The 26,075-nt window shown below is 40.6% G+C and overlaps 2 protein-coding genes across 3 annotated transcripts in view; both read left to right on the plus strand.

The window, feature by feature from the left end:
• Nucleotides 1-25,333, plus strand: part of ST8SIA6 (ST8 alpha-N-acetyl-neuraminide alpha-2,8-sialyltransferase 6) — a 48,603-nt gene extending 23,270 nt beyond the window's left edge. The window contains exons 5-9 of one of the 2 annotated variants that reach the window (XM_075082727.1): nucleotides 3,617-3,761; nucleotides 6,031-6,143; nucleotides 7,424-7,516; nucleotides 10,464-10,936; nucleotides 25,005-25,333. In XM_075082727.1, coding sequence (XP_074938828.1) covers nucleotides 3,617-3,761; nucleotides 6,031-6,143; nucleotides 7,424-7,516; nucleotides 10,464-10,932 — 820 coding nt within the window. In that variant the 3' untranslated portion in view covers nucleotides 10,933-10,936; nucleotides 25,005-25,333. Of the gene's footprint in view, nucleotides 1-3,616; nucleotides 3,762-6,030; nucleotides 6,144-7,423; nucleotides 7,517-10,463; nucleotides 10,937-15,310; nucleotides 15,643-25,004 lie in introns of those variants that run through there. The other variant, XM_075082728.1, reaches the window with a different exon arrangement.
• Nucleotides 20,718-26,075, plus strand: part of TRDMT1 (tRNA aspartic acid methyltransferase 1) — a 77,981-nt gene continuing 72,623 nt past the window's right edge. The window contains exon 1 of the mRNA XM_075082721.1: nucleotides 20,718-20,786. The gene's annotated coding sequence lies outside the window, so the exon portion shown is untranslated. The remainder of the gene's footprint in view (nucleotides 20,787-26,075) is intronic.

Here is a 26,075-nt window from a genome sequence, read left to right on the forward strand (position 1 = left end):
ACTTAAACCTTCTTACCATAAGCTACATCCATGTTTTGACACATATCTGAGGTGGATGCTCAGCCTGTATAGCAACATCCCATCTTCCAAGAGCTGCCCCCATATCTCAGCATTTTCTCCTGGTCGGAACAGACAACGTGAATCACTTTCTACCCTTCAAAAGAAAATCCAAATTTTCTTGGCTACCTTGGCTTTAAGGTAGTGCCATTTGGTGCTGTTATGATTCTGACGTTTGTCTCTCATCCCACCATCTGGTTAGGAACTTCTTTGTATGGTAGGTTTTAACAATTTCTCTCTCCCCAGGTGTCATGATACATGAGTTAAAATGTTGTCTTGGCTTTGCAACACCTTACATATAGCACTTTTAAAAATAATTGACTTGTATGATATATGTCATAATATTATGAAGTACATGCTCTTTAGGGTGTAATTACCTCATGACAGAGGCCACATGAGACATTAATACTGTGATGACTGTTGCAATAATAGATTGCTTGAACTGCCTAGTCTCTACCCCTTCTTTATTGTTTGCTGTCAGTTGTAGAGGTACCATGTGTCACAGCTTGTACAAAATCCTATATGAACAGATTGCTAAATATATTGCCAGTGGGTATTACTGTCCACAGGTTTCATGCGTTCCTGTTGGAGCTTTGTACATGGATGCTTGGGCATGGTGGGATTCTGTGCCATGATTTGATCTAAGTAAGAGATTTCTCTTGTTACCTCCAAATTTTTAGCACATATGCTCTTAGGTAACATGATAATATATATCATTAATCTGTGAATTCTCATGTTCTCACTGTGTTTCTGAACTAGCCTGGCTCTGTTTTACTTCCTCAGTGGATCCATAATATTAACTTAAACTGTTACTATTCTTATTAATTCTGATATCTGTTTTTCCTCCATACTGTTTCTGCTTCTACTGAAGCACTCATTCTTGTGGAATGAGTAATAAAAAGCAAAAACACATCATCCATATTAATGAATGTTATCTATCATCAGTTTGCTTTTTCAGGTTCTGGTAGCCACCACACACAAAACAGCTGTTCTACTAAAACTGGGCAAGAATATTGTGGCAATATGCCTTCTCCTCTGAATGTCCTGTGGTTGACACCGATAATATTTAGGCCTGCTTCATTTAGCTTTAAGAAAAAATTCAAGGAAATAAAAATTAAGGGTTTTGTGATTCCTCATCTCCATGTGATTGCCAGGGAGCAGTGAGAGACAGTTGCTCCCTCAGGGACAGGGAGTGGGATCCCATAACCTGGCCAGCAGAGCAGTGACTGGCAGCCAGGCCCATCCCACCCCCATCCAGGAGTGGGGCAGCCCTTGTCCTGGGCATCAGGCACCTCCCTGGGACTGGGATGGGAGCCAGAGACTGGTTCTGCTGGGATGTCTCTGGGGCAGGGACTGATGGCCCCAGGGGGGCTGACATAGGCTCCTGAGCCATGGGCAGGGGGTGCGTAGCCCTGGGGCGGCTGGGCAGGGGTATTGAGGTCTCGTGGTACCCTCAGGGTCTGACAGTGATATCTGAATCCTCTTATTACTCCAGTACATTTTAAGGTTAGAAAGACCTGGTTACAGGAAAAAGCGTACAAGAAGGAAAAGCAAGTGGACTCTAGTCAAGAGTGGTTCAGTAACATCCAGTGTTCCCAGACTTAATCATTTGACTTTCCTGCCTCATTGCTCCATTTGTATTTTTCCATATGTTTAAAATAGGCCACTATATGCCCAGAGCAATTGTTTTCACCATGGGTGTGCCTCCTGATGCACAAGAGCATAATCTCGGTTCCATCCCCACCCATGTACTGAGTGGTTTTCATTGACCACAGACCACCCCTGCCCCTTAAGGCTTCAGGCAAGGCAGGGGTAATCACTGTGTTCAGGGAGTGGAGCTGAATATGGCTTTTGCAAATCCGAACCCTACTGTTTCCTCTCTTAGGAGTAATATTTCCCATTAACATTTCCCAGTAACTCTCCTAGTATGATTATTTAACATACGTGCCGTCCCAGTACTTAGTCTTTCCCGGTGTTCCTCACACATCTGGAAACTTTGCCTTTGACAAGTTTCAGAGCTCAGTATTCAAAATGGGTTAATATATACCAGTAAGCCACCAGACAAGTGAAATGGTACTCTGTCCTTTGGTATTTTATGTGTGAATCAAACCAACCTTCCCAACTTTCCCCCTACTCTATTTTGACCATTATTTCAAGAGAAGGGAGATTGGGCGTTACCCCAGACCTGTTCATTCTCTTCCGTGTCTTCCAGGAAACAATATCCTTGGGTTCTTCCATGTGCTAGACTATGTCTCATGTCCACAATAAATAGAATTATATTATTATTAGAATATTTTCTCTGTGTACCTTGTTGATAAAGTTGTATGAAACAACTTCTCTTATCTTTGTCTTATTCTATTAAAGTCAGCTTGGCAATTGACCCAGAATTTGGCCTGTATTGTTTATCTAGTTCCAATGGTTTAGCTTACCATACTCGCTGAAAAATCATGAAATAAAACTTTTCTATTCCTCTGGCTCTAACTGTAAATATATTTTTTTCTTCACAATTAACCTTCAGTGTTAGGACAGGAATTATTATCTTTTCCCTGCTGTGTTCTTCAAAATTCCAAGCAATTCTATTATCAAAGAATTTTATTCTCTAAATTGTTAGTAGTTCTCTTAGTATCTCACCTAATGAGATAGCTGTGTCCTACCAATTGGTAGATAATGGCTGGCCATTAATATTTCAGCCTTAGAGTCTGAAAATTAGATCCAGTGGCAGCAGAGATGCCACTAAAGCAAAATTAATTATAGCGTTTCAGGTCTGATGGGGCTTTTCATTGCATTTCGCTGTTAATAATATAGGATGTTTACACACATATTTTTATAAGTTTGGAGATAACAGGAATTGTAAGATGGGTGCTAGCCTTCACTCCTACGTGAAGTTTGAGTGAATCCCTTGCGCTCTGATCTATTAAACGACTTCTGCTAGGTGTTTTGGGGAGCAGCTAGGCTGTCTGTCTCTACCACAAAGATATCCATCTTCTATATTTGCAAGTATGATGTAATTTTTTTAACATCTGTGATATTGTGCACAGGACAACTGTGCTGAACAGTTGCAGAAATGAATTATTAATTAATTGGCTTGCACCATCTAGCTGTTCACTAAGAACTATAGCCAGTACTTCCCATCACCATTCCTTTCATCTCCTTGGCTCGCTCTTTCTTCAGCCTTCTAGTTTCTTACAATCACTCATCCTGTTGATTGAAATCACATTGTTAATTCTCTGGGGACTGAAGTCTGTCAGTGTTTCTATAATAGTGTTAGCAATTAATAATAAGGAGAAGACCGATTACAACTTTTTCTGAATGGGAAAGGGAGACCAAAAGAGAAAAACAGGATAAGAAAAAGAGTTCTTGGTCTGATTAGTTTCTGAACATTTGCTGTGAAAATGGAGTTGCTCTGCAAAGGAAGCCAAGGGAAATTATGTTATAGAGGGTTCATATAGCCTTTTGTTCCTTTGTTAATTAGAACTGGTTTTCATTCATCTAGTTTTCTACCACTGCTCTCCTACTTATTTGCCTGTCTTTGAGCAGGTTTTGTTTGGGTGTTTTGCAGGTCAGAATTAGCTTCCTGCTGTGATGCAGTTCACAATTTTATTGCTTCTCAAAACAACACCCCACTGGGAAGTAACATGAGTTACGAAGTGGACAGTAAAAAGACCATCCTCATTACAGAGGACATTTTTAAGATGCTGCCTGTGGTAAGAACTGTATCTTTGCCTGTTATTACAATTGCAGTATCATACATATTTTGGGTTAGTAATAGAGCTGCTTGCTTTGATTCCTCTGGAAGAGACCCTTCACCCTTTGTATGCCCTTCTTCATTCACCTTGTAAGACCTTATTTTTTCACCTTCCTTTGCAGTGGTGGAGGCATGAACAAGGTATCATAGATTAGATTGTCGGTAGAGTTGCTACAGAACACAAGTTTCAGCCTGTCTTGGCAGCCAGCTAAATTCAGAAGTGAATCCTTTGAGATCATTTGCCTTGCTTTTCTCATTCCCATTTTCAAAGGCATTTCAGTCTGGACAACATTTCATATTCCTCGTATTCCCATACCATTTCCAGTGCAGGCTTGGGCATATAAATTATGAAAGCTATTTTGGTGATAATCCTGATAATAGACCAGACTAGACTAGAATAATTTCAGTTGGAAGGGACCTACAATGATCATCTAGTCCAACTGCCTGACCAATTCAGGGCTGACCAAGTTAAAGCATGTTATTAAGGGCATTGTCCAAATGCCTCTTCAACACTGACAGGCTTGGGGCATCGACCACCTCTCTAGGAAGACTGTTCCAGTGTTTGACCACCCTTTCGGTAAAGAAATGCATCCCAGTGTCCAGTCTAAACCTCCTCTGGTGCAGCTTTGAACCATTCCCATGCCTCCTGTCACTGGATATGAGGGAGAAGAGATCAGCGCCTCCCTCTCCACTTCCCCTCGTCAGGAAGCTGTAGAGAGCAATGAGGTCGACCCTCAGCCTCCTTTTCTCCAAACTAGACAAGCCCAAAGTCCTTAGCTGCTCCTCACAGGATGTTCCTTCCAGCCCTTTCACCATCTTTGTTGCCCACTGGGGTGGGGCCTCTGCAGCCAGAAACACAGGTTAAGCAAAGGAATCAGGTTTTGTAGCTCAGGACTTATAATAGGGATGTAAGCTCTGGAGACCAAAGAGGGGCAGAGATGTCCTTAATTTCTCCAAAGAGCACATGGGAGCGCTCTTACCCATTTCTGGTATTCTTGATTTGTGAGATCCCAGCTATCATGAGTCTAGTCCTTTCTAATGCTGCTGTGAAACACTAAAAACTTCATTGTAATAGAGGTTACAGTGGTTCCAAATTTAAACTGAATGAAAAAAAAAAAGTAAGTTTTATGGGCATATATATGCTTGCTAAGCTACACAGAGTTGTCTGGCCTTTGTGTTCTCCTACACTCTTCTCAGAATTGAACAAAATATTTGAACACATTGTTTTGTATTATATTGCCAGGCAACGTGATGTCTGCCACCTTCCTCACACTTTTTGCCTTGTTCATAAGTGTCCCTTCTTGCTTTTCTGTGGGAAAGTTGATGAGAGAAGGAGGAGCAGTAATGCTTTGTGTAAGCAAGTTTTGACTCAGTTTTACTAGCGGAGTCAGCTTCTGCAGTCAAAGCAGCCCAGCTGTTGGCCTCTCTGTTGAATGTCAGTGCTCCCACAGCAGGAGAGGCTGAACAAGATCTATGAGATGTTTCTGAGACCCTGGGATAACAGCCAACTACATTAACGTCAAGTGAAATAGCCAACAATTTACATTAAATTTACTAGGTTGTGATCTGTGCTCGTTCAGAAGTGGATGCACTTAGCTTCCATTCAGCTTCCCCACTACAAGACAGCAACCTCTAACAAGAGTAGAGAGGGTGAACAGCTGGAAACAGCAACCTCTTCGGTTAGCTGTCACATACACCATGAGTTAAGCCAGGGCACATGATTATCTTTAACAGTATCTTCAGGTTCTCCTAAATTCGTTATTTTACATCAAATGTAATTGTGTGATGACAAATTAATGAGCATTTACAGCGTTGCCTTCTATTAGCTGACAGAGTCAATGACTGTGTGACAACCCCAGGTCTGTTACAGTACAAAGGAAAATGGGTAAATTTAAACTACCTTCAGTACAAGTTAGTTCCTTAGCTTGTCAAGGATTCAGTCCACTACTAGATAATTTTTGTGTTAAGTGTATTTAAAATATATTTATTGAGTTTTAACAATGCAGTGTTATTACCTCAAAGTACTGACTACAGAAGTAGCAGTTCTCAGTCTGTTGGTGCCTCTTTTTGGCTCTTGGCTGTCCAGGCCTGGCAACCCTGTCTGCTAAATGGTGAATGCTTTCATCAGGATTTACCAGATTAAACCTGCAAGGACAAATGACTAAAGTCGTGAAGAAACAATAAAAATATTTATAAGGCATTGGACATGTCTTTTTATTTGTTTGCAGTCCTCTCCTCTTTCAGTCTATCCCTTCAAGACCTGTGCCGTGGTTGGAAATGGAGGCATTCTGAAAAATTCCAGCTGTGGAGCTGAGATCGATCGTTCTGACTTTGTGTTTAGGTAAGAGCTGCATCATCTTACTGAAGGGTGTTGAATGTTTCTAAAAACTTGGCAGGCCTGGAAGCATGCCAATGCCAGTTTGAAACAATGAGAAAGGATCTTGACAATTCTTTATTTCTGCCTCTCTAAAGATAGTCCTTCTGCTTTGTAGATTTCAGAGCGCTGCTTCCTAAGAGAGGATGATAGGGATACATGTATGATCTATGATTGCAAAGATACCTCGCCAGTGATGTGAAACATGGTTATCTGAGAACCTGAAATTTCTGTTCATTTAACATCCTTTAGGAGAAGGAACTTTTTTTTTTTTTTAATCAGGAGAGGAGATTAAAGAAAACCCTGAAACTGAAATAAGAAAGACTGATATTGAATGTCACATGTTTACCTTTACCTCTGGTTTAACAAAGGGTTTACTTAGCCTTGGGTTGGCTCACTAATGCAGTTATTTAACTTCCCCAGTATCTGTCTCACCTTCTGTTAGCCATATAAAAAATCAGGCATCTAATTTAAGTAGTTTTTGTCAGCTCCCTCTACAGATTGTGGAGAAACCAGGCATAATCAGGGTGTAATTTGGCCCACTCTCTCAGTACGTGACTCACACTTTGTAGTTCCTGCAAGGGAACAGAGTAACCAAGTGAAGGTGGTTCTCTCAGCGATGTCCAATCACACAGTCTGCTGCATTTTGTTTCCTTTCCTCTTGACTAATACTTGGGCTTTTCAGGAAAAAAAAAAGTCTTAATAAAAATGGGAAACCTACATACTAAGATGATAAATATACTAAGTGACTGATTTTAAAAATATGCTTTCTTTACCTGTTACAGAAACCACTGTTTCTGCAATTGGGTAAGTTATGCTGTTGTTGTCTCATGAAACAGCTGTCAACATTGCTATGCAAGCTGAGGGGCTGGTATCAGTCAGACTGTTTTAAAAAAGAAAATATTAGAAGACATTCAGAAGAAATACATTGTTTAGGCAAGAGGGGCAATATTTCCTAACAGGAAACAGGGCATTCATAGACTGGCTCTTTCCGGGATTTTAACTTTGCTCCTGATTTTTGAGATGATTTATGAAAATGATCTCCCTCTGTCCTATTTTAACCATCTGTACAGTAGATTAAATATTTTTACTAGAAGTGCTGTAAGCCTTATTTAATATTTGTAAAGTGCTTAGAGATCCTGGGGAGCTCACATGAAAGTGTCATTGCACAAGAGAGGAATTAGCAAATAATAACTGTAAAGCATTTCTGGTGCACACCTGTTTAAGTAAATGTTTCTCAATTTCAGGTGTAACCTCCCTCCAACCACGGGAAGCGTTAGCAAAGATGTTGGCAATAAAACAAACCTTGTGACTGTTAATCCGAGTATCATAGCTCAGAAGTAAGTACTACTGCAAATCTGTTTCTGTGCAATATTGTATAATTGTTTGACATGATTTAGATTTTGCTGGAAGTCCATTGGGATACCAGCATACAGAGCAGTGCATGCAGATTACTTCATTAAGCCTAAATTCTCATGTAAAATATGTACCAGTCTAAATGGAAATCTGTTAAACCTGGCCTTTTTTGTAGCAGAAAGGAGTCAGCAATACCCAGATTAGCACTAATTAGTGCTAATTAGCGCTGATCTGGTACCAGTCCACAATTTATGACAGAGTAAAACTGATGATTGCAAGCCCAAGCCTCGTCTTCCCCCTCCATGACCCTCATGACCCCCAACATAAGAAAGGAATTGTAATCATAAGTCAGGAAAGCCTGGAAATGTGTGTCCAACTCTATCAGTAGGACTGTAAGCACATGTTCTTAGGTAATGTGCTTAGAGGCTATTCTGATGAAGGCTGTTTCCTGAATGGAGGCCCAATTTCTGTAATCCATTTTCTCAATCCATACAAAAGCTGCTCACACACTTTTTTCTCAGCAAAGTTTTTTTTCACCTTCCTGATGAAAACAAAACCTAATGAGGCCAGGCTGACTAATCTGACATCTTCAGCAGGCTGGAACTGCAGCTTATCTATGAAAAGGACTGCTGTGGCATGTTATTGACTGCTTACTGATCTTACTGTATCTTATTGTCTGTCATATCTGTATTTGTCAAATAGACAACATCAGGCAAAGGTTTTTTTTCCTTTATAGGAAGAAGGAAAAAGTACAGCGAGCATAGAAATGATTAACGGGCATTTGTTATTGATTCAAGGATAGAAGGTGATTTTTTGCGATGAGTACTAACTACCTTGATGGTTACCCAGTCCTTTTTGATTTAAATGAAAGTGAATTATTGCTTCCCCAAAAATAGATTTAGCTCATTGATGTTTGGGGGCCGCACAAAAATATGAGGAAGGAATGCTTTGTCCAGTGACTCAGCATCATTGGTGACTACTGACCTGATGGACGATTCGTCTGGGCTTGATCGAAGTGTTCTGCCACAGCTGCACTAATTTTTTAGCCAAATTAAGCCACACCAGGGTTAATAGGAGTTACTCTGAAGGAGAAAGGAGCTAAACCTGTGTGAGGATGAAATAAGATTGAGAGGACTTTAGGATTTTAAAAAATTAATTATTTCCATATTCAGGGAACACTGTAAATGCTTTTGAAGGAGGAGCAAGAAGCAACTTGGCACCATTCAGCAGAACTAAATTTGTTTCTTCTCTCAGAAGACCTATTCTGACTTTATTCACTTTTAATTTATAGTTCTGTGTTTGGGTACTGGGTTAGTCTGATGTTAAGGTTAATCAGCTTTTGAACTGTGTCTGTCAGGGTGTACATTGTAGGTGAACTCTCCTGAAGTAAAGCAGCATAGTTCTTACGTGTCCTAATGGAGCTGAGCTACACTGCACCTTAAAGTGACAGAGCTGGAAAGGAAAACAAGATGAGGTCGAGCTGTTCAGGCTTCTGGCTAAGGAAGAACAGAGTTCTAAATTCTGTCCTGAAGCCCTTTATGTACTTTACACTGAGTAGAAATGGAGAAAATTCTTGGAGTAGGGGCCGGAAGTTCACCCTTCAGCCACTCTTCTAGACATAGGCTCAGGTGTTTCTTGCTTGTTTTGGTGGCCCAACTCTTGCCTGCACAGGGGCCCAGGGTCAACAGGAGGGGCTGGGTCTCTCATTCATTTTGTTTCAGAGTCTGGTGGTAATGGCACTTTTCTGGGAAGCAGAAGCTGTTTAAACCCCTTCAGGCTGAGAAAGGGTATATCACTCCTTGTATGAGTTCAGTTGTGCAAGAGGTAACTGATAACTCCTCCATGAGGGTTTTGAATGGAAATGGCAGTGGTTGCTGTCCTCTGTCTCGAAGTGCTGCATGAGAAGAGGGTTTGAACCTGCTCAAGTTGTGAAGAGAAATGAAACTAAGTTTTCCAGTTTCTGCTGGAGCCATTTGTGAAAAGTGAGCTCTGGTAGCCCTTAAAAGGTGAAAATACACTGCTCAAATAGACAGCTATTTACAAAAGAGGACTCAATGATTTGAATCCCAAAGTGTGCAAGTGCCATATGCTCAGGTGATTCAGACAACTCAGATCTACACAGGAAGCGAGTTGAGTGACCCCCTTGTGTCTTGTATCACTTCTTGGATAACTCTGGAATTTGACTATTCAATATTTGGGAGCATTGAGTTATCCAATGGTGAGAACTAAGTCTCTTTGCTGGCTACTGGGGAACGAAAGCATCTGAGGATAAATCCTCTTCATTTGTGAAGTTAGATCTCTAAGTCTTTGAAGATCTCCATGTGGTCCCTTTGTAATTGAAGGAGATAAATAGACATGCCTATATTTTCAGCTATTTTAAAAGTATGTCAAAAGCAGCTAAGGCCCTGCAAAATTTGAGCACACACTAATCTCTAACACTCCAAGACTGTTCACATGCATGCTTCTATTTCCACCCAGGGCAGACACCCAGATTTTGAAGAGAGGTTATTGTATACCTGTTGATGTAAGAAACACATTTCAGAAACATGCAGTACATTTCACAGTGCATATATTTTCAAACAGAGAAAGGATAAAAACAATTTTTTTTTCCTTTGAAATGTCATGAATCAATCAATTCTGTAAACAAGACCTGGTCTCATTAGCAGTGAATTTGATCTGCTTCAGTAGCTCTCATGTTGCCAGCTGGATCCTATGAAGTGTGTTTTTATTATGCAATAAAGCCAGGTTTCCCTAACTGCACATACGACAACATATAACAGGTTGGTATAAATTTGCAATGTAGACATGCTGAACTAGTGCAGCAGAGTTCATAACTCATATATGCAAGTGCAGTTATTCTGTCTTGGTCTCTAATATTTATATCAATAGTACATTCCTTTCATTCTTTTCCTAAAATGTTGTGCATTTCAGATACAACAAACTAAATGAAAAGAAGGCAGAATTTCTGGAGAACATTGCAGTCTATGGAGATGCTTTTCTTTTATTGCCAGCATTTTCCTTCAGAAGCAACACGGCCACTTCTTTTAAAGTATATCACACTCTGCAAGAGTTCAAAGCAACCCAAAGGGCAATATTTTTTCACCCCATCTATCTGAAAAGTCTTGCCCAGTTCTGGAGAACTAAGGGTGTGAAAGCCTACCGGTTGTCATCTGGTTTTATGATCACTAGTGCTGCTCTTGAGCTGTGTGAGAATGTGAAGCTTTATGGCTTCTGGCCTTTCTCAAAATCCACAGAGAAGATGCCAATCAGCCACCACTATTACGACAATCAGCTGCCTAAACCAGGTTTCCATGCAATGCCCAAAGAATACAATCAGATCCTTCAGCTTCATGGCAAAGGCATTTTGAAGTTGCAGTTTGGTAAATGTGAATCAGACTAAAAAGGTAGGTCACATTCTTAGAACATAAAATATCTTTATTTAAGTAATGTGTCAAGGGAAAACTTGTTTTGCAAACAGTGTGGGTCTGGTCTTCCTTAGAGAGACATTTCTACTTTACACTCAAGGAAAGTTGTGTTCATAAATAAATGAAAGGTTGGAGTTTTCTGAATAAATATAATATACCACAGAAATGAGAAATGTTTTCTAATTGTGAACTTTAGATGGGGAACATAGCTAAATACACATTATCACCGTAATTCACAGTCAGTCAGTAGTGTCTCCTAATCTCAGATATGTGTCTCTACCAACCTATGTTTGGTTTGGTATCAGTTCCCATGAACCAGCTTCCTTTGTGAACTGCTTTATTAAAGGCAGTCACATACTATGATCTACAAGAGGAGACACCTAATCCTGGCACAGCCTTTCCAGACATATACAGAGGCCAGAGTAAGCATTAAGATTGCCCCATGGAGGAGTAGCATGCATACGCGCCCTTGTTCCCTCTTGTTAGGTAAAGACGAGCTTAGAGCAGTATGCTCTCGCATCCCTAGGCTGTGGAACAGCTTGTCGACAGCAGTGAGGAAGCGGCCATACACAGCAGCAGATTTTGCTGAGAGTTTTACTTTGAGGCAGCTCAGAAGCTGGGAATTATAAATATAAGATGAAGTGTCATTCCCTTTCTTCTGTCCTTTCTAACTGTCCCATCCCCCTTGGACCTCTACTTTCTGTGTGTTGCCTCAGAGAAATGCAGCGCAGAGTCTGGCCTCTGACCTTGAGCCAATTTGCCACGTACCGATTACGGATGACTTTGAAAAGATGTGTCTGCATGTTTCAATCTTGATTTGTCCTGCTAACAAAATAAGACCTATTTGTATAAATACTTCTTCATCTTTTAAGCTAACTCAGAAATTCCCCAGCTCACAATACTGTTGTCAGATTTTCCTTTCACAGAACTCTATTTTTCCAGGGGGTTCAAGTTAATGCAACAGTAAGTGAAATGTAGGGTAGAATTACCATTCTATACAATATGCTTTAATTGGACTGATGCAATCTCACTACTGTATTACTCAAGCTAAATAAATTCAAATAGCATCATCTTGTTCAAGCCAGAAATTTTAAGTTCAAAAGCTAAGGGCTTTTCTTCTAGCTAGGTTCTGAAACATATTTGAAAATATCCTTTGATGGTATTTAGAAAACACGCTATATCAAAGATAGATTCACACTAGCTTCATCATCAGAGACTGGTAAGTTAGCTAGTTTAAACTAGCAGATTGCTGGCACCAAGAAGGCATAATTTTGTTCAGTTTCAATTTATTTGAAGAAATAGAAAAATAAACTGCTTTCGTATATTATTAGAATAATATAAAACATGTGAGAAGGGACCTAGAAGCCATCTAGTGAATCCATTCTCCTAGTCCATGGCCAGAGATTACCTAGGAGGACGTGTATGTTTATGCAGTTTCATGTGGCTAAGGTATGCTTTTTTACTTGTAAAAAGTTGCAGCGTATTGGAAAGGTTAAGAAATACATAATGTATTTTTCTCAGTGGCTAAGCTGTTTATACCCTGCAGTTTCCATTGTATTTATTCTTCCTATAATACAAATCACTGGCAACATACCATGCAATTTTAATTGTAGTAACTACACGAGCTAAGAAAATGAAAGGCAACTTTTTATGTATATTTAATCTAAAGTGAAGCAGATAAAAGCCACAAAAATGTTTAAACATCTGTATGGGTTAATTGAATGCCGTCCATGCTTGACAGATTGGAAATCACTTCTGTGGCCAACTTTGCAAAATAAGCTGTAAAGGAACGCACAACCAGAAGGATAAGTTGCACTGCCCTAAGATTTTTCTCCACTATGTTAATCACTTGTCTTTACAAAGAGAAAAGTTAGCCCTTGAAAACCAAAGAAATTGAATGCTTTCCTTATGAGCTACCATTCTGCTACTATTACCAACTATTATAGATAATTGAAATTTTATAATAAGTATATTTCACTGAGGATGACATTTTCTAAAAATCAAACAATCTCCTTTCTCTTTTCAATTTCCTTTTTATGTTCTTCTCCCTGCTCCACAATCTTCCCTGTTAGTGGGTAGCTGAAGATTCCTTACCCCACTGGGTGCCCACAGAAGTCTCAGGCAGAACTTCCCTCACACGTTACTGGGGCACAAAAGTTTGCTGCTGTAAATAAGAAGCGAAGGAAGCTGCTCTGCTGGAAGCACCTATATTGCAAGCAGGTAGCAGGTTCTGGAACAGTACAGGGAGAGCACAAATGCATCCCGGTGAATCGCTTAGGCAGTATTGGTCCTAAACACAATCTTTGCCACTGTACAGATGAATTGTCTCTCTATATATAGAGGGGATTGTCAGGTATGAGAGCCCTGTAAAGCTGGTGCTGAACAACGTGGGAAACTCCACCTGCCTTGATATCCTCTCCTGCACCATTATGATTATGCTCAACAGACATGTACACGTCTTCACTAAAGTAGATGCGTACCAATCACAGATGGTAAAATGGAAAATGAGACATCAGCAAAATCTTGAAATGTAATTAAAATAATGATCTTTATTATTTTGTATTAAATTACCAAATCATTTTTGCTATGGGCCTGCAGCTGAAGGAAATCTTGTTTGTTCATTGGTTTAACCTGATAAGCCTGAAGGGCATGTCATTAGCTTCAAGTAAACATAAGTTCAAGGAGGGGAAGTGGCCTGATTCATATTTAAAAATAGACAGAAAAATCTGATTAGAAAAATTGTCAGATGATAAATTAATCAGACCGGCAAAAATTTGATTGCCCAGAAGCCTGGTTAAAATGCAAATTTTGTCTGACCAAGAATCCATCAGGTTTTCTGCTTGCTAGAAGGACACAGCAGGGAAGATGAGTACGTGTTCCTTTGACATACAGCACCGTAACATTAAGCAGCTGCTCAGAGGAGGCAGTCAACAGAAAAAAGCATAGAAAGTAAGAATGAGACTGAGACTCCCTGAGCCTGAGGAAGAGAATAGCGCTCAGTTGTCTGTGCAGAAGGACTGAAGGAGGAGAGCTTGAGCAGAAGTGTGCTGCTGGTCAGGGAGTAAGAACGTCTGAACCTTCAACTGAGTGTATCTTACCTGGAAAGTAAAAATTGGGACTGGGCTTTTTAATTCCAGCCAGATGAGTAAAAGCCATCTATTTCTGTCAGAGAGAGTGGCAGTGCAGGCCTCCACTCAAGGTGGAGTTAGCAGGGCAGCATCCTGTACTTGCTCAGGAATTAACATCAAAAAGAATAATTTTGTTCCAAAATCTGTCAGTGTGTGATCTTTTTTTTTAATCTTGAAAGTTGCTGCAATCCAAATAAATGATAAATACTGTTATAGATAACATATTTATAAATAAAATCATTATAAATAACCTATTTATAACAGTAGGATACCAACATGAGCTTAAATTCTACTGAAATTTTTTAATGCTTGTGGTGTCTCAGTGTTGCTAGAGAAATACGAATTGCCCCACAATTCACTTTTAATTACCTTGAGAAAAACGTTAACATTTTTTGAAAAGAAGGACACCTCTGGATTCCTGTTAGGCAGCCAAATTTCAGCCTTTCCTTGACTTGGGCAAATATTATCTAGCGTGAAATTATTAGATGTATACAACATCGAAAGAAAGGCCTTCTGCTTTACTACCCATGCAGTATAGCTTTATAAGCACACACTTTGCTCATGTATTCAGCCACTAACGAAGTTTAAGTGTTAAGGAGAATGTCAGTAATGAAACAAGTGGAGATAAGTTGCCTCTGGTTTAGTTAAGACCTGCCAGAATAGAAAAATATACATTAAATCATATTAGGATTTATGTTAGATTTCAAATCAAATGAAGATCTAGAAGGGTTTGGTTTTGTTTTTCCACAGCAGAACTAGCCTGCTGAAGAGACAGAATAATTTCAATCTCCAGCTATTTCAAAATATGATTAAGATAATATAATTTAGAACATATCCATATGCAGATTAGCAGTGGATGTGTCCCATGAAGATACTGGTTAGACCCAGCCTTTTTTAGCTTAGGAAGCCTGAAGAAGGTGCTGCAGGTGGGGTGAGTGTGAGCAGTTCTGGCGGTATTTAGATCAAGGAATCCTCCTTTAGAAAGAGCAGATGCTTGAGCTAGATCAGGCGCTGGAAGTCCAGCTTACCCAGGAGAATTTTGTGAGCCTATGATACTGTATAATAAATGTCATAGACTCCCAGTCTGAAATCAGGCTGAAAAAGCAGATGCAGAAGGTGAAATGCATACACAGAGGACTAAGCTATTGGCTTATTTTGAATATAACAAGCAGTTTTCCCACTATACAAGAAATATCAATAACATGTTTTATTGTTTTAATTCCAGGGTGATGATCCTAAGGAGACAATTTGTGTATATCTCAGCAGTTCGGTGTTGGATTTGGTCTGATGTGATTTTGTGAGCATTAAACTACATTATTACAATAGAGAAATATTTTACACTTGGGGAGAAAAGAAGTGATTTTTCATGCAGTGACTGCTACATTTCCGAATTTCGAGTAGTCCTTTTTTTAAAATACAAAATAGCATTTATTTGCGAAATTCTGAAACTCCTGACTATTGGTTTAATTGTAGCAAAGCACAATCTCAGGATGGTGGCAATATGTGACATTCATCATGTGTTGCTTCTTAAAGTATCATTAAAACATTTTGATGCAAGATCTCTGGTTTTGTGAATACCACATAATGCAGGCAATAGTCTCTGTATGGTAGCTGCATGAGTTGGCAGTGAACGTGTTCAATTACGAACTTGATCCTCTAAACACTAGCATTTGTCTACATGTCTACATGATGAGGAGAGCTACAGGAGAGTAATTAATTCAGAGCCATGTCATTCTTAGTTTGTCCCAGGGTGCACAGATGAAAAAATCCCTCAGGTTAGTCAAATGGTTTATGGGCTTTCGTTTTGTGGACAATAGATAATACTGTGGATTTAATGGGATCACTCATGAATGATGTTAATTTTGTAAACAATAAGGACCAGAGCTGTGTAATTGTTTTTAAACCCCTCTTCTTGCTTGCGTGCCTGTCTGAGGTCCAGTTCAGCTCCAAATGAGGACAATAAACTAGGTTCCATGCTGAAATCCCCAGAGTCTTGGTAGGGCATGACTTTGCACACATTCCTGCAATCCCAGATCTGTATCTTGGCTGACATACAAGATGGACCATTCATTAGAAAAAATATTGGTACCAAACCTATAATTTCTTCTGTTTCTTTTTCACCTAGCATAGGTCCTATCAATATGTGACTACAGGTAAGGAAACTGCACTCTTAGCATTATTAGAAGAATGTCCCTCTTACAGTCAACCCCAAGGTCTTCTCCTATACCAGGACATATGAGAAAAGAACCTAGAGTCACTTAATTTAAAACCCATGCAGTTCTTGTGCTTTAAGTTTCCATATGGTCCAGGAATACCTGTGGAGCAACATCCTGTGACAAGAAGGTGAAATATCAGCCCAATGGAAAGAATCACGTTAACACCTACGGCAGCTATGACAAGCTATTGTTCCCCTAGCTATGGGTTATATGTTTTACTGCAGAAAAAAAAACAAACAAACAAACCAAATAAAAACATCAAAAAATTTGTAATAACCAGTTTCTGTTACAAGAAGAGTTTCAGTGGCTTTTTTGAGTGTCTGTTGAATGATCAGTTCAAAGATAGAGTGTCTTTCTTCTTTTACAGTCCGATACTATTGGGTATTTTCTTTACTAAAACTCATTTTGCCACTGTAGCATTAAATGCCCAATCAAGTGATTTGAAGAGCATTCAGTATTCCACTCAGTGAGGATTGTATCTGCAAAAAAATCCTACTGAAATGAGTTGAACCTTTTAAAATAAGGTTCAAAAACACTTTTAAACTGATCCTTTATAAGAGCATTTCTATATTGTTGTAATATTTGAAAGCTTACCTTGGCAGCAGTTTTATAATCACATAAATAATCCTGAAAGTATTAGAATTAATTGTTATGGTTCCAGGTCTGTTGTCTGAGACACATTCAGTATCTTGATACATTTCCAAGATAATGATATCAGAATCCAGTACTACTCCTACCCAAACACAACTGTCCATAAATCCTGGCTGCATATATCAGCAAGAAAGTAAATTTTTTGCAAAATAAGGTTTTTAAAAAATAGATGGTGCTTGGGGGTGTTGAACGACACAACTAATACATGAGTGGACCTCTGAATGTCAGTAGGGCTTTTAACAGAAACAAAGGCATCAGAATTGAGTTGATGGGTACATCTGCGCTACCAGCTGGTGACTGAAAGCGGCAAGCACAACGGTTTGATTTACTGTGATCTGTTATGGCTCCAGCACCACACGTCCACATTTTGCCTTCACCAGCAGTGAAATTTGTGCCAGTTTTTGGCCGCAGGCATCTCTGCTGTTCATGTGCAGAGAGCTGGCTGCAGCAAGACCCTGCATCCATGTTATGTATTAAGGATGATTGCCTACTGCAAGACCCTAGTTATAGATCAGAGTCAAATTTGCTCCCAAGAGAGCTCCTCCTACACCATAAATCACTCATGGAGACTGTCCCTGAGTATTTGTAGCTGGAAGCTACGCAAAGTGATGTACATGTCCTTTGGGTGATGCAAACAGCCTAGGTTGAGGAAAACCACATCACATTTCATCCAGAGAGGCAAAGACGCACCTGTGTTCATGCAAGGACTGTAATTTATTTTATTCCAGTCTAGTATAGTGCAATGAGATGATCTTGGCTGTGCAGCAGCTACATGCTTTGACTTGGAAAAATTCATTCATCTTTTAGAGATTGAGAGGATCTTGCATTGTGTCTAGAACAATTGCAAGTGTTTTGTTGTACATAGAGGTGATGCAAATCATTCACTGCTCTGATTAAATTCAATGAACTACTCAGCATGAGTAAAGTGGCAAAACCTGGTTGCGTGTAAGTAGATGTGGAGTGGAGAAAATTAAATTTATTTACAGAGGAGAGCAACTTTTTTCAAAAGTGTTTGTTAGTTAGCACTGTGTTGCATTATTTCAGTAAATGAACGTATGCAGTGTACCAGGACACACCGTAAAGAGCTGAAGTTACTGTGTGTCTGGACTATTTCTGTACAGCTATGTTATTTATAACAAACGTATTAGTAACTGGAAAGGTTGTTGGAATACATTTTAAGAGAGGTTTAGCCAAAAAGAAGAAACATATTCTAGTGTCCTTGACAAAAAGAGGTCTTAACTGAAGGAGTGTGATGTAGCACTCACAAATGAGAGCAAACAGAAAGCCCTGTGGCATGGACAGACACTGACTTTTTAGCGCTGTTCTAGCAAAGTTTAAACTTGCTGTTGACCTGAAGACCTGATCCTCTGCTCTCAAAGCTCTCAGTGATTTGTGTGGAGCGCAGGACTGACAAGAAATGCATGAAGGAATTGTTAACCTTTCCTACCCTTTCCTACAAATACTCTTAACTCCTCATAGAATAAAAATATGCTCTAGTAGACTGTAGGTTAAGAACCTATTTTTAATGTAGCTTTCTCAGGCCTTGCTCCAGACATGAAGTTATTACGAGATGTTAGTTGCATCCACTTCACTCCAGAGGAGTGCAGACCTTGTACTCGGCTTTATTATAGCTGCTGCCGCTGTGTGCTTGGTGGTTAGGTCGTGTTAATTTGTGCATAGGCTGGGCAAGTTAATAGTGCCTTTTCTGTGTGACAAGGTATAGTTAGATTGATCAAGAGTTGCTGAAATACACTCACTGTGGGAAAAAGATGTTTTCTCGGGTAGCTGAATAAATTATTTCTCATTTATTGGACATCTGTGATTTCTCATTTATTTTACATCTGTGCCAGGTTAATGATAAATAAATGGATTTTGTACACCACTGGGAATGTTTGTGACACTTTTGCAAGGCTGAGCCAAGTGCAGTTTTGATTAAGGGCTCTTGGCCAAAGGTTAGGAAGGGCCTTTCAGTTCCCTCTCTTTCACATGAGGAATAATCATTTTTAGGGTTTGTGGGCCTCCAATGCTGTCACATGCTGTGGAGTGAATATAGAGATTAAATAGTTTTCTAAAGATAGAAGCACTGACAACGTGCTAATAGTTCCACTGTACCTTTGCAGAGGCTGACAGTGTCCTTGCACATGACGGCTTCACAGCATTGCTAGATTAAAGCCTGCTTGTCTGCTTTTATTCTTTTTTCTCCTCTGAATCTTTAATGTTGCATCTTCCTTTAGGATCCAGTGCTGCCTTGAGTTGGTAATGTCTCTTCCCCCTGGGGCGCATTATGTAGACCTGTTTAGTGTCTGTTAGGGCATTTGTATGGCAATGAATCAAACTCTGCTGTGATTGCAGCATAGTAAAGCATACTTAAAATGGCTTGGTTTACATCTCAAGGAAGGCAGCATGGTGGGATATTCACATTGCCTAATAGGAGGTGCTAAATTTGGGCCGTAGCTCCCCAGTGGCTTAAGCTATAATGGCTGGCCATGCAGTCCAGTCCTTGTTCTTGCACTCCACCCCTTCCTTCACGCTGTCTCTGGCTCCTGTCTGATCCTACACTAAGCCAGCAAGAACCTGACATGGCAACAAAAAGAAAATTGGTTCTTGCCAACAGAGCCAGGGGAATTTCAGAGTCAAGGCAAAGGAGGGGGGAGACCATGCAGATGGGACTGTAGGGATACAGCAGGGGCTGTTTGTAACCTGATGGCTGTTGGACAGGCTCAATGGTCCCCTGAAATCTCAGTCAAGCCAGCAAGGTAACATCTCTGGGGCCCTCCCCAGTCAGAAGGGGGAGATGAACTCCTGCAGGAGCTCATCCTGGTGGGCAGGAGCCCCATCTCTCCCTGCGGTGACAGAAGGCACCTAAGGACTCCAGGTGTCTGCACCGGTTGGTTGTTGCTCCCCTTCTCTTTTTGCCATTAAAGTAATTTTAACAGGCTGTCCACCATCTGCAGGCTCTGAAATGATAGCCATGAAAAACCTTTGCCTGTAAATACTATTTCTCAGTTCCCTGATAGTAAACTTGCATAAACTTGCTTGTTATTCAGCATGCCTATGCTTTCAGTCTCTGCTAATCCCAGCATTTCAGACAGCATCTGTAGAGAAGAGAGCTCTGCAACGCCTGGCAGTTTTGAGACCGGTTAATGTCACTTTGATTCTCTTTCCTTTGTACAGTAGTGAGATGTCTGACCATATTGCTGCGCCTGAGTCGAGATGAAATTCTCTGTCCTGTGTGATTCGGGAAAAGAAACTAAATGCTCTAGGTGACCTAGCACCTTCTGTGGGCTCTGCAAACTACTAGAAAAAAAGTAATCCTGTTGTTTTGTATGATTTGATTTTATTCAGTGTGGGTATCTGGATCGGTTAATTGCTCTGGGTTAATGGATCACTTAGACCTTGACCCTGCACAGACTCCGTGGTGGAGCTACAGCCTGACACAGCAATCTAGGTTTAAAAAACACTTCATCTGGAGACCTTTGTCCTGTCACTGGCTCTCACGTGATGAATCTGTGGAGTGAGATCCTGAACATCCGTGCAGTAGCTCTTCCAGGGACTCTCAGGTCCACAAAGCACATGTCCACTTGTGTACAGCAGTCTGTGTGAGATGAAGCCCAAGGGATGTTCTGTGGAGTGCTTATTCTGAAACAGCTTTATTTCAAACAGCTGACAGCCACTTGCTGCACACCCTGAAGCACTAGACTTCTTACACATGAACTTGTTAGTTAACTGTATCTTAGGTTGCAATATTCACAGCCAGGTAATCCTTCATCTTGTGGTACTTCAGCAGCTGATCTCTTTCATCTCTGGGTCTGCTAGCCAAGAACGGTGACAAAGGTATGTATATTTACTATATAAAGCCTAGCTTTTTGGATTTTGAATGCTGTCATTTTAGGCAGGAGCATCATCCTTCTCTGAATTTCTGGACAGCCAAGTTTCAAAGGCTGCTGATGTCTCAGGGTACTCTGGAGAAGTCCTTTGGGGCTTTCGACTACAGAGCACAATGAGGGAGCATATTTATATTTATTAAGCTTTGTTCCAGATTTTCATAAAGTATTTCTTAATTGGCTCTAAATTATGATAATGGTCAAATAGAGCATGAAACAATCTGCAGCATGCCACTAAACAAAGGGACTGTTGCTGTTATTTAGCAGCTTCCTTTCATAAAGTTGCATTTCAGAGTACCTTGCTATTCCGGGAGCGCCAGCTCACCAGGGGTATGACCCCCAGGTTACTGGGTTACCGTGCACTGCTCCAGCTGGGGTGGCAGCCTGTCAGTATGCTCTTGGTGTCGAGCAAATTCAAGCAATGCAACAAGAGCTTGACCTGATGAGAGTACATCAGCTTGGATTTGCCATACATCAAGGAGCTCCACACAGTAATCAAAATTATTACTGTGATGTGTGGTAATTTACTGAGCTCACACTCCTCTGTGTGTGAGCAGTAACTGCCCATCAGTGGCCCGTGTTGGCAAATACTGGTTTAAGGATGAGAACAGTCTGGCTGTGCTTCTTTTTTGCAAATACCAGAACTGCTGGGATTTTTTTTAGCCTGAGGTTAAATATGATGAGTGGCATCCTTGCATTGCCATCAGATAAAAGAGTCAAATCTGTTCTTTGCTAAATCCTGATGTAGCTTCAGCAATACCATATGCCACATCGGTGTTTGTTGCTGCACCTGGTACTGTTGTGTCTTGTCTTTTTTTATGCCACGGTTCTCCGGTTAGGGAGAAATCTCAGACAGTTGCATGATGGAAGTGTTTCATGATCCCACCATGAATTCATGGTATCATGGCAAGAAGCCATCAGAATGAATCACGCTAATGGTTGTGACAGGATAGTCTAGTCTATGACAAGATTGCTGGTTTTAAATTCCTCACTACTCACTTTAGTCCCTGACAAAAGGAGATTCTTCACAGCAAGTCTAGTTCAACAGCCGGCGAGGCTTCTCAGCTCCTGGCTCAGCTGTCAGGTGACCCCCTAAAAACACTTCCTTCTTGGTCTATTTGTTGTTAGTGCTTAAGGTACAAACCCATTCTTAAATATTTGTGAAACTGAAGTATAATAGCTGGAATTTCTGCATGTTTTATATGCACATTTTATATAGTAGCTTCGTATGTATTGTTTCTGGTTTCTAGAAGGTTATTTTCCTTAGTCATTTGGACACTTGCTTGAGATTTACCTTTCTAAGGTGGATCTAAGAGGCTACCTCTGCTTCTGATTTAGTTCAAGAACTGCAAGTGAGAAGATAAGTGAATGGAGAGGTTCTACACAGGGCTGCTCCTGAGGCAAATACATGATTTTTCTTTTCAGAGACTGTTCCATGTGTCAAAATGTAGTGTTGTAAAGTTTCCACAATAGCTTTTGCCCACTGTCTCTTAAGGTGTGTATTGTTTGCATTCCCTTCAGTTCCATTCTTTTCAATGCAGTTGTCCAAGCAGAGCTTATCCCCCCCTTGGAGCTGGTATAATTGTGCTCCTCCACATGCGCCAAGCTCTGTGTGAAGCTGCTAGTGTAGGCTCTGCTGCTGCTGTTTCCGAAAAGATTCTTTCAAATTCTCTCAACACTGAACTTATTTATGTTTTCAGATGTGAACTTGATATTGTCTGAGTAGAATGTGTGCAGCGTAACATAGAAGTGTCTCTGCGCAGGATTTAGGAGGAGGCACGGAAAGCCCCTCAACTATGTGTGTGCTTTTATTACAGAAAACCAAGATGATGATGTATTGTTGGGTCATCTATTATGGCTGATTTATTTTGTACTTTGTTTTCATGTTTTAAGTGCCTAATGATTTTTTGTGAAGGAGGCAATGGTTTCACTGTTATAGTGCATACTTAGAATTCTGCACTTGTTACCTGTCCTGTAATAGAATATTTTTGCAGTTTCTGTCTGGAAATAAAGACTTATTAGGCTTAATTGTGATTTTCTTTTTCCTTTTTGAATTCCTGAGACTTAACAATCAAAAATATGTCTTCGGAGGCACAGCAGTGTAGAAAATGCGTTAGTCTGATTCCTCAACAGCAGTGTTAGCAACTGTCAGTAGAAATGTGGGCATTTCATTAAAACTGTACAAAGAAAAAAGCAAGCTGTGCTTAAAAACAGGTACGGGGGTTTGGGGCATTGGTGCATGTATAAATATTTATTCCTTAAATAATACCTTCATGTCATTTCAATCTTTTCCATTCCGGTATGGCAGCACAGTTCTGTGATGTGTGTAACATCTTCTTTTGTTACTCCTAATCACTCAAAATATTTTTTAATTGTTTGTTGAAGAAAAATCAAACACAGAAAGGAACGAAATGGAACAAAAATTGTTAAATTTTTTCACTAAATATAGCTATTAAACTTGAAAACTCTCTCTAAAAATAACTGAACATTTTGAAAACAGTGATTAACTGAAAATGTTGAAACCACTGATGCAAAAGTTTTCTGTACAAAATACTGACCATGAGTACATGTCTAGCAGATGTGCCTCTAGTATCCCTTTAGGCATGTTTCAGTGGCTTCTTTATGTGGGTTTTTTCCTTAATAAGGTTGTGGCTGTAGGACACATACACAGATACTTGTAGTGAACAAATTTCAAACAGATGAAGTTCAGAGAAAGCATTTTCCCTCAAAGCATTTACTTTTTACTTTTGGTCAGAAGAAGGCCATATAGCTTCTGCACTGCTTACTGAGACTTCTCCAAATAGAAGCTGACTGTCTCATCAAATCAGGTCAAATATGTACATGCAGCTGTTTTGTGATGTGGACTATTATCCTTTAGGGCCCTCTAGGGACTGAATTTCAATTGTCATATTTTGTTGCAGCCAGAACAGAGGATTAGAGCTGAAAGTTGTTATTTGGCCTCACAGAGCAGCAAGTGGCTTCTCCCAAAGGTGAAGATGTGGGTCTTTGGGGCCTCTGTCCTTCCCATAGCATGTCAGTCTTTCACATGTGATCAAAACCAAAGGGTTTCTTTTGTTCGCTGTGCTAACAGCTGGAACTGTATATATGAGTGATGCAGATGCAAATGTGTCTTCACAATCTGAGTGGTTTCTAAAGCAGAAGTGTGATTTCTACTGTGAAAAGGAATTGTCTTAAAATGAGCTTAGCCATCTCAAATATTTGGCTGTTGAACAGCTAACCATTGAAAGAGCAACACTGCCTGGGATTAGGACTGCTTGGTCCAGGTACAGAATGAGTGAGTGCTGACCCAGAGAAATCATTGCCTCTTCCTCATCCCCTGCTTAGAAGGGGAGCAGTCTGGAAACAGCTGGCTAGGCAAGGGGAGAGCAGGAGGGAAGCAGTTACGCACTGAGGTTATACCTGTTGAACAGCTGTAGTGCCTCTGGATCACACCATGCACAAACCATCCTCCTAGGGGCAGAGCATCTCCCATGAAAATGGCACTCCTGCTATGGGAAACACATTGTCCCTGGTGCTAGAAGGGCTTAAGAAGGAGTTTTCCCAGGGGCGACAAGGTTGTTCAAGACCAGGTTAGGTTTTCCTCCTGCCTCAAAATACTGTTAGGCAAAAGTGTCATGTGAAGATGTTGGAACGTAAGGGGACTGGATTAGTCCAGGGGAAGAGAATGGCCGAAGACTAGTCCACAAGCTGAAAGCCATGGTGGTGGGCTAGGAGAGCTGGGGTTATGGCCACATCACAGCCAGAAGCTAAAAAAATGCACATATGGGCTGAGGAAGACCATGAGCATTTAAAGAAAAGGGGGGGGAGGGTTGCCTCCTCTTCAGGGATCCCAGTATGCCTGTGTTCTGGCATCTGAATGTGCCTGGGTTTTGAGATAACATATAAGTTTTAGCTTGCTTCTTTCATCCTGTACCAAGTGCCTGTGTCATCCTCACTCTGTGGCCAGAGCCAATTAACAGCGAATAGGAGTGTTAAGGTCTCATGGCCTGTGCAGTCTGATAGATGGAACCATCTGGTTAATGGAGATACCATAATGAAAGCATCAGCTCTTAAGTGTTTAAATGCAGATGAAACTATTTTATCATTTAAGTTAAAAAGGAGACAGCCCAGTGAGGACTGAATTTAAGATGCTGTCTGTTTTCTACAGCACAGGGAAGCAAAGCTGAATTAGTCCAGAAGCTCACATCCCACTACTGTCATTGGAGGAAGAATGCTGGATGCGCTGGGAAGAAGACACAAGTATTAGAAATGGAATAACTTTCATCTTCTAGATTGCTTTATTAGGTATTCTGAGAGACTTCTAGGGCAAAAATAATCTGACTGAATTCTAAGCGCAGCGCTGCATGTATAACTCCAAACTTGCAGGGGCATTAGTTCTTTTTGTTTAGCTTTTAATTTCCTTTAAAAGGAAGAAGATTACTCTTGCATTGTATGTGAAGATATAACAAAGTAAAAACACTCAGTAATGGTCCCTCAGTTTGAACTGCCCCTCTGAAACGGATACTTCGCCTTGAACAATATGCATTGTGCAAAACCTGCTGTGAGCCCAGGCAGGGCCCGGGAGCGGGCTGCAGCACCGTGCTTTCTCTGCCCTCTAACAGAGCACGGGCACAGCTCCTGCCCGCAGGCTGCTACCCAGACCCGGCAGCAGCTGGGTGCCTAGGACTCCTGCCAGAAAGGAGGGAGTTGAGCTGGGTGGCATGCTGCCTTGGTAAATGTTGCAAAGCTGGATTGTGATATAAAAGAGGACCGAAAGGACTGTTATCCTAGCTGGATTTTAAATGAATTGGTTCTACTTTTCCAAAATACAGAGTTGTTACAGTCTCAGGAAAGGTTTCAAAGCTGGTTCCAAGGAAGACAATGATGTTCTCTGAGGTATTGGAACAGAAGTGTAAGAAGCAAAATATACGATACTCTGGATATGCTTGTGCATGATACATCATGGAGAAATGTTATGAAAGAAGGATGTGGTTATTAAGTGGCAGAGGCAGTGACCTAAAATGGGAGATGACGGTACTCTGACATTGAATACACGGTTCTCCATCAAATGCTGGTGTAAAATAACTTCCTTTTAAAAAGCCAGACTTGTTGAAATACTGGATGGGCTGGGGTGGGAGGCAGACCTAGCAGCTGTGACACAGGTCTACCAGTGTCCTTGGGCACGTCACCTTGTTGTAAAGCTGAGCGAGGTGGCAGAAAGAAATAGCCTGACATTCAT

Source organism: Phalacrocorax aristotelis, chromosome 2 (assembly GCF_949628215.1).
Source record: "Phalacrocorax aristotelis chromosome 2, bGulAri2.1, whole genome shotgun sequence".
Classification (NCBI taxonomy): Eukaryota; Metazoa; Chordata; class Aves; order Suliformes; family Phalacrocoracidae; genus Phalacrocorax; species Phalacrocorax aristotelis.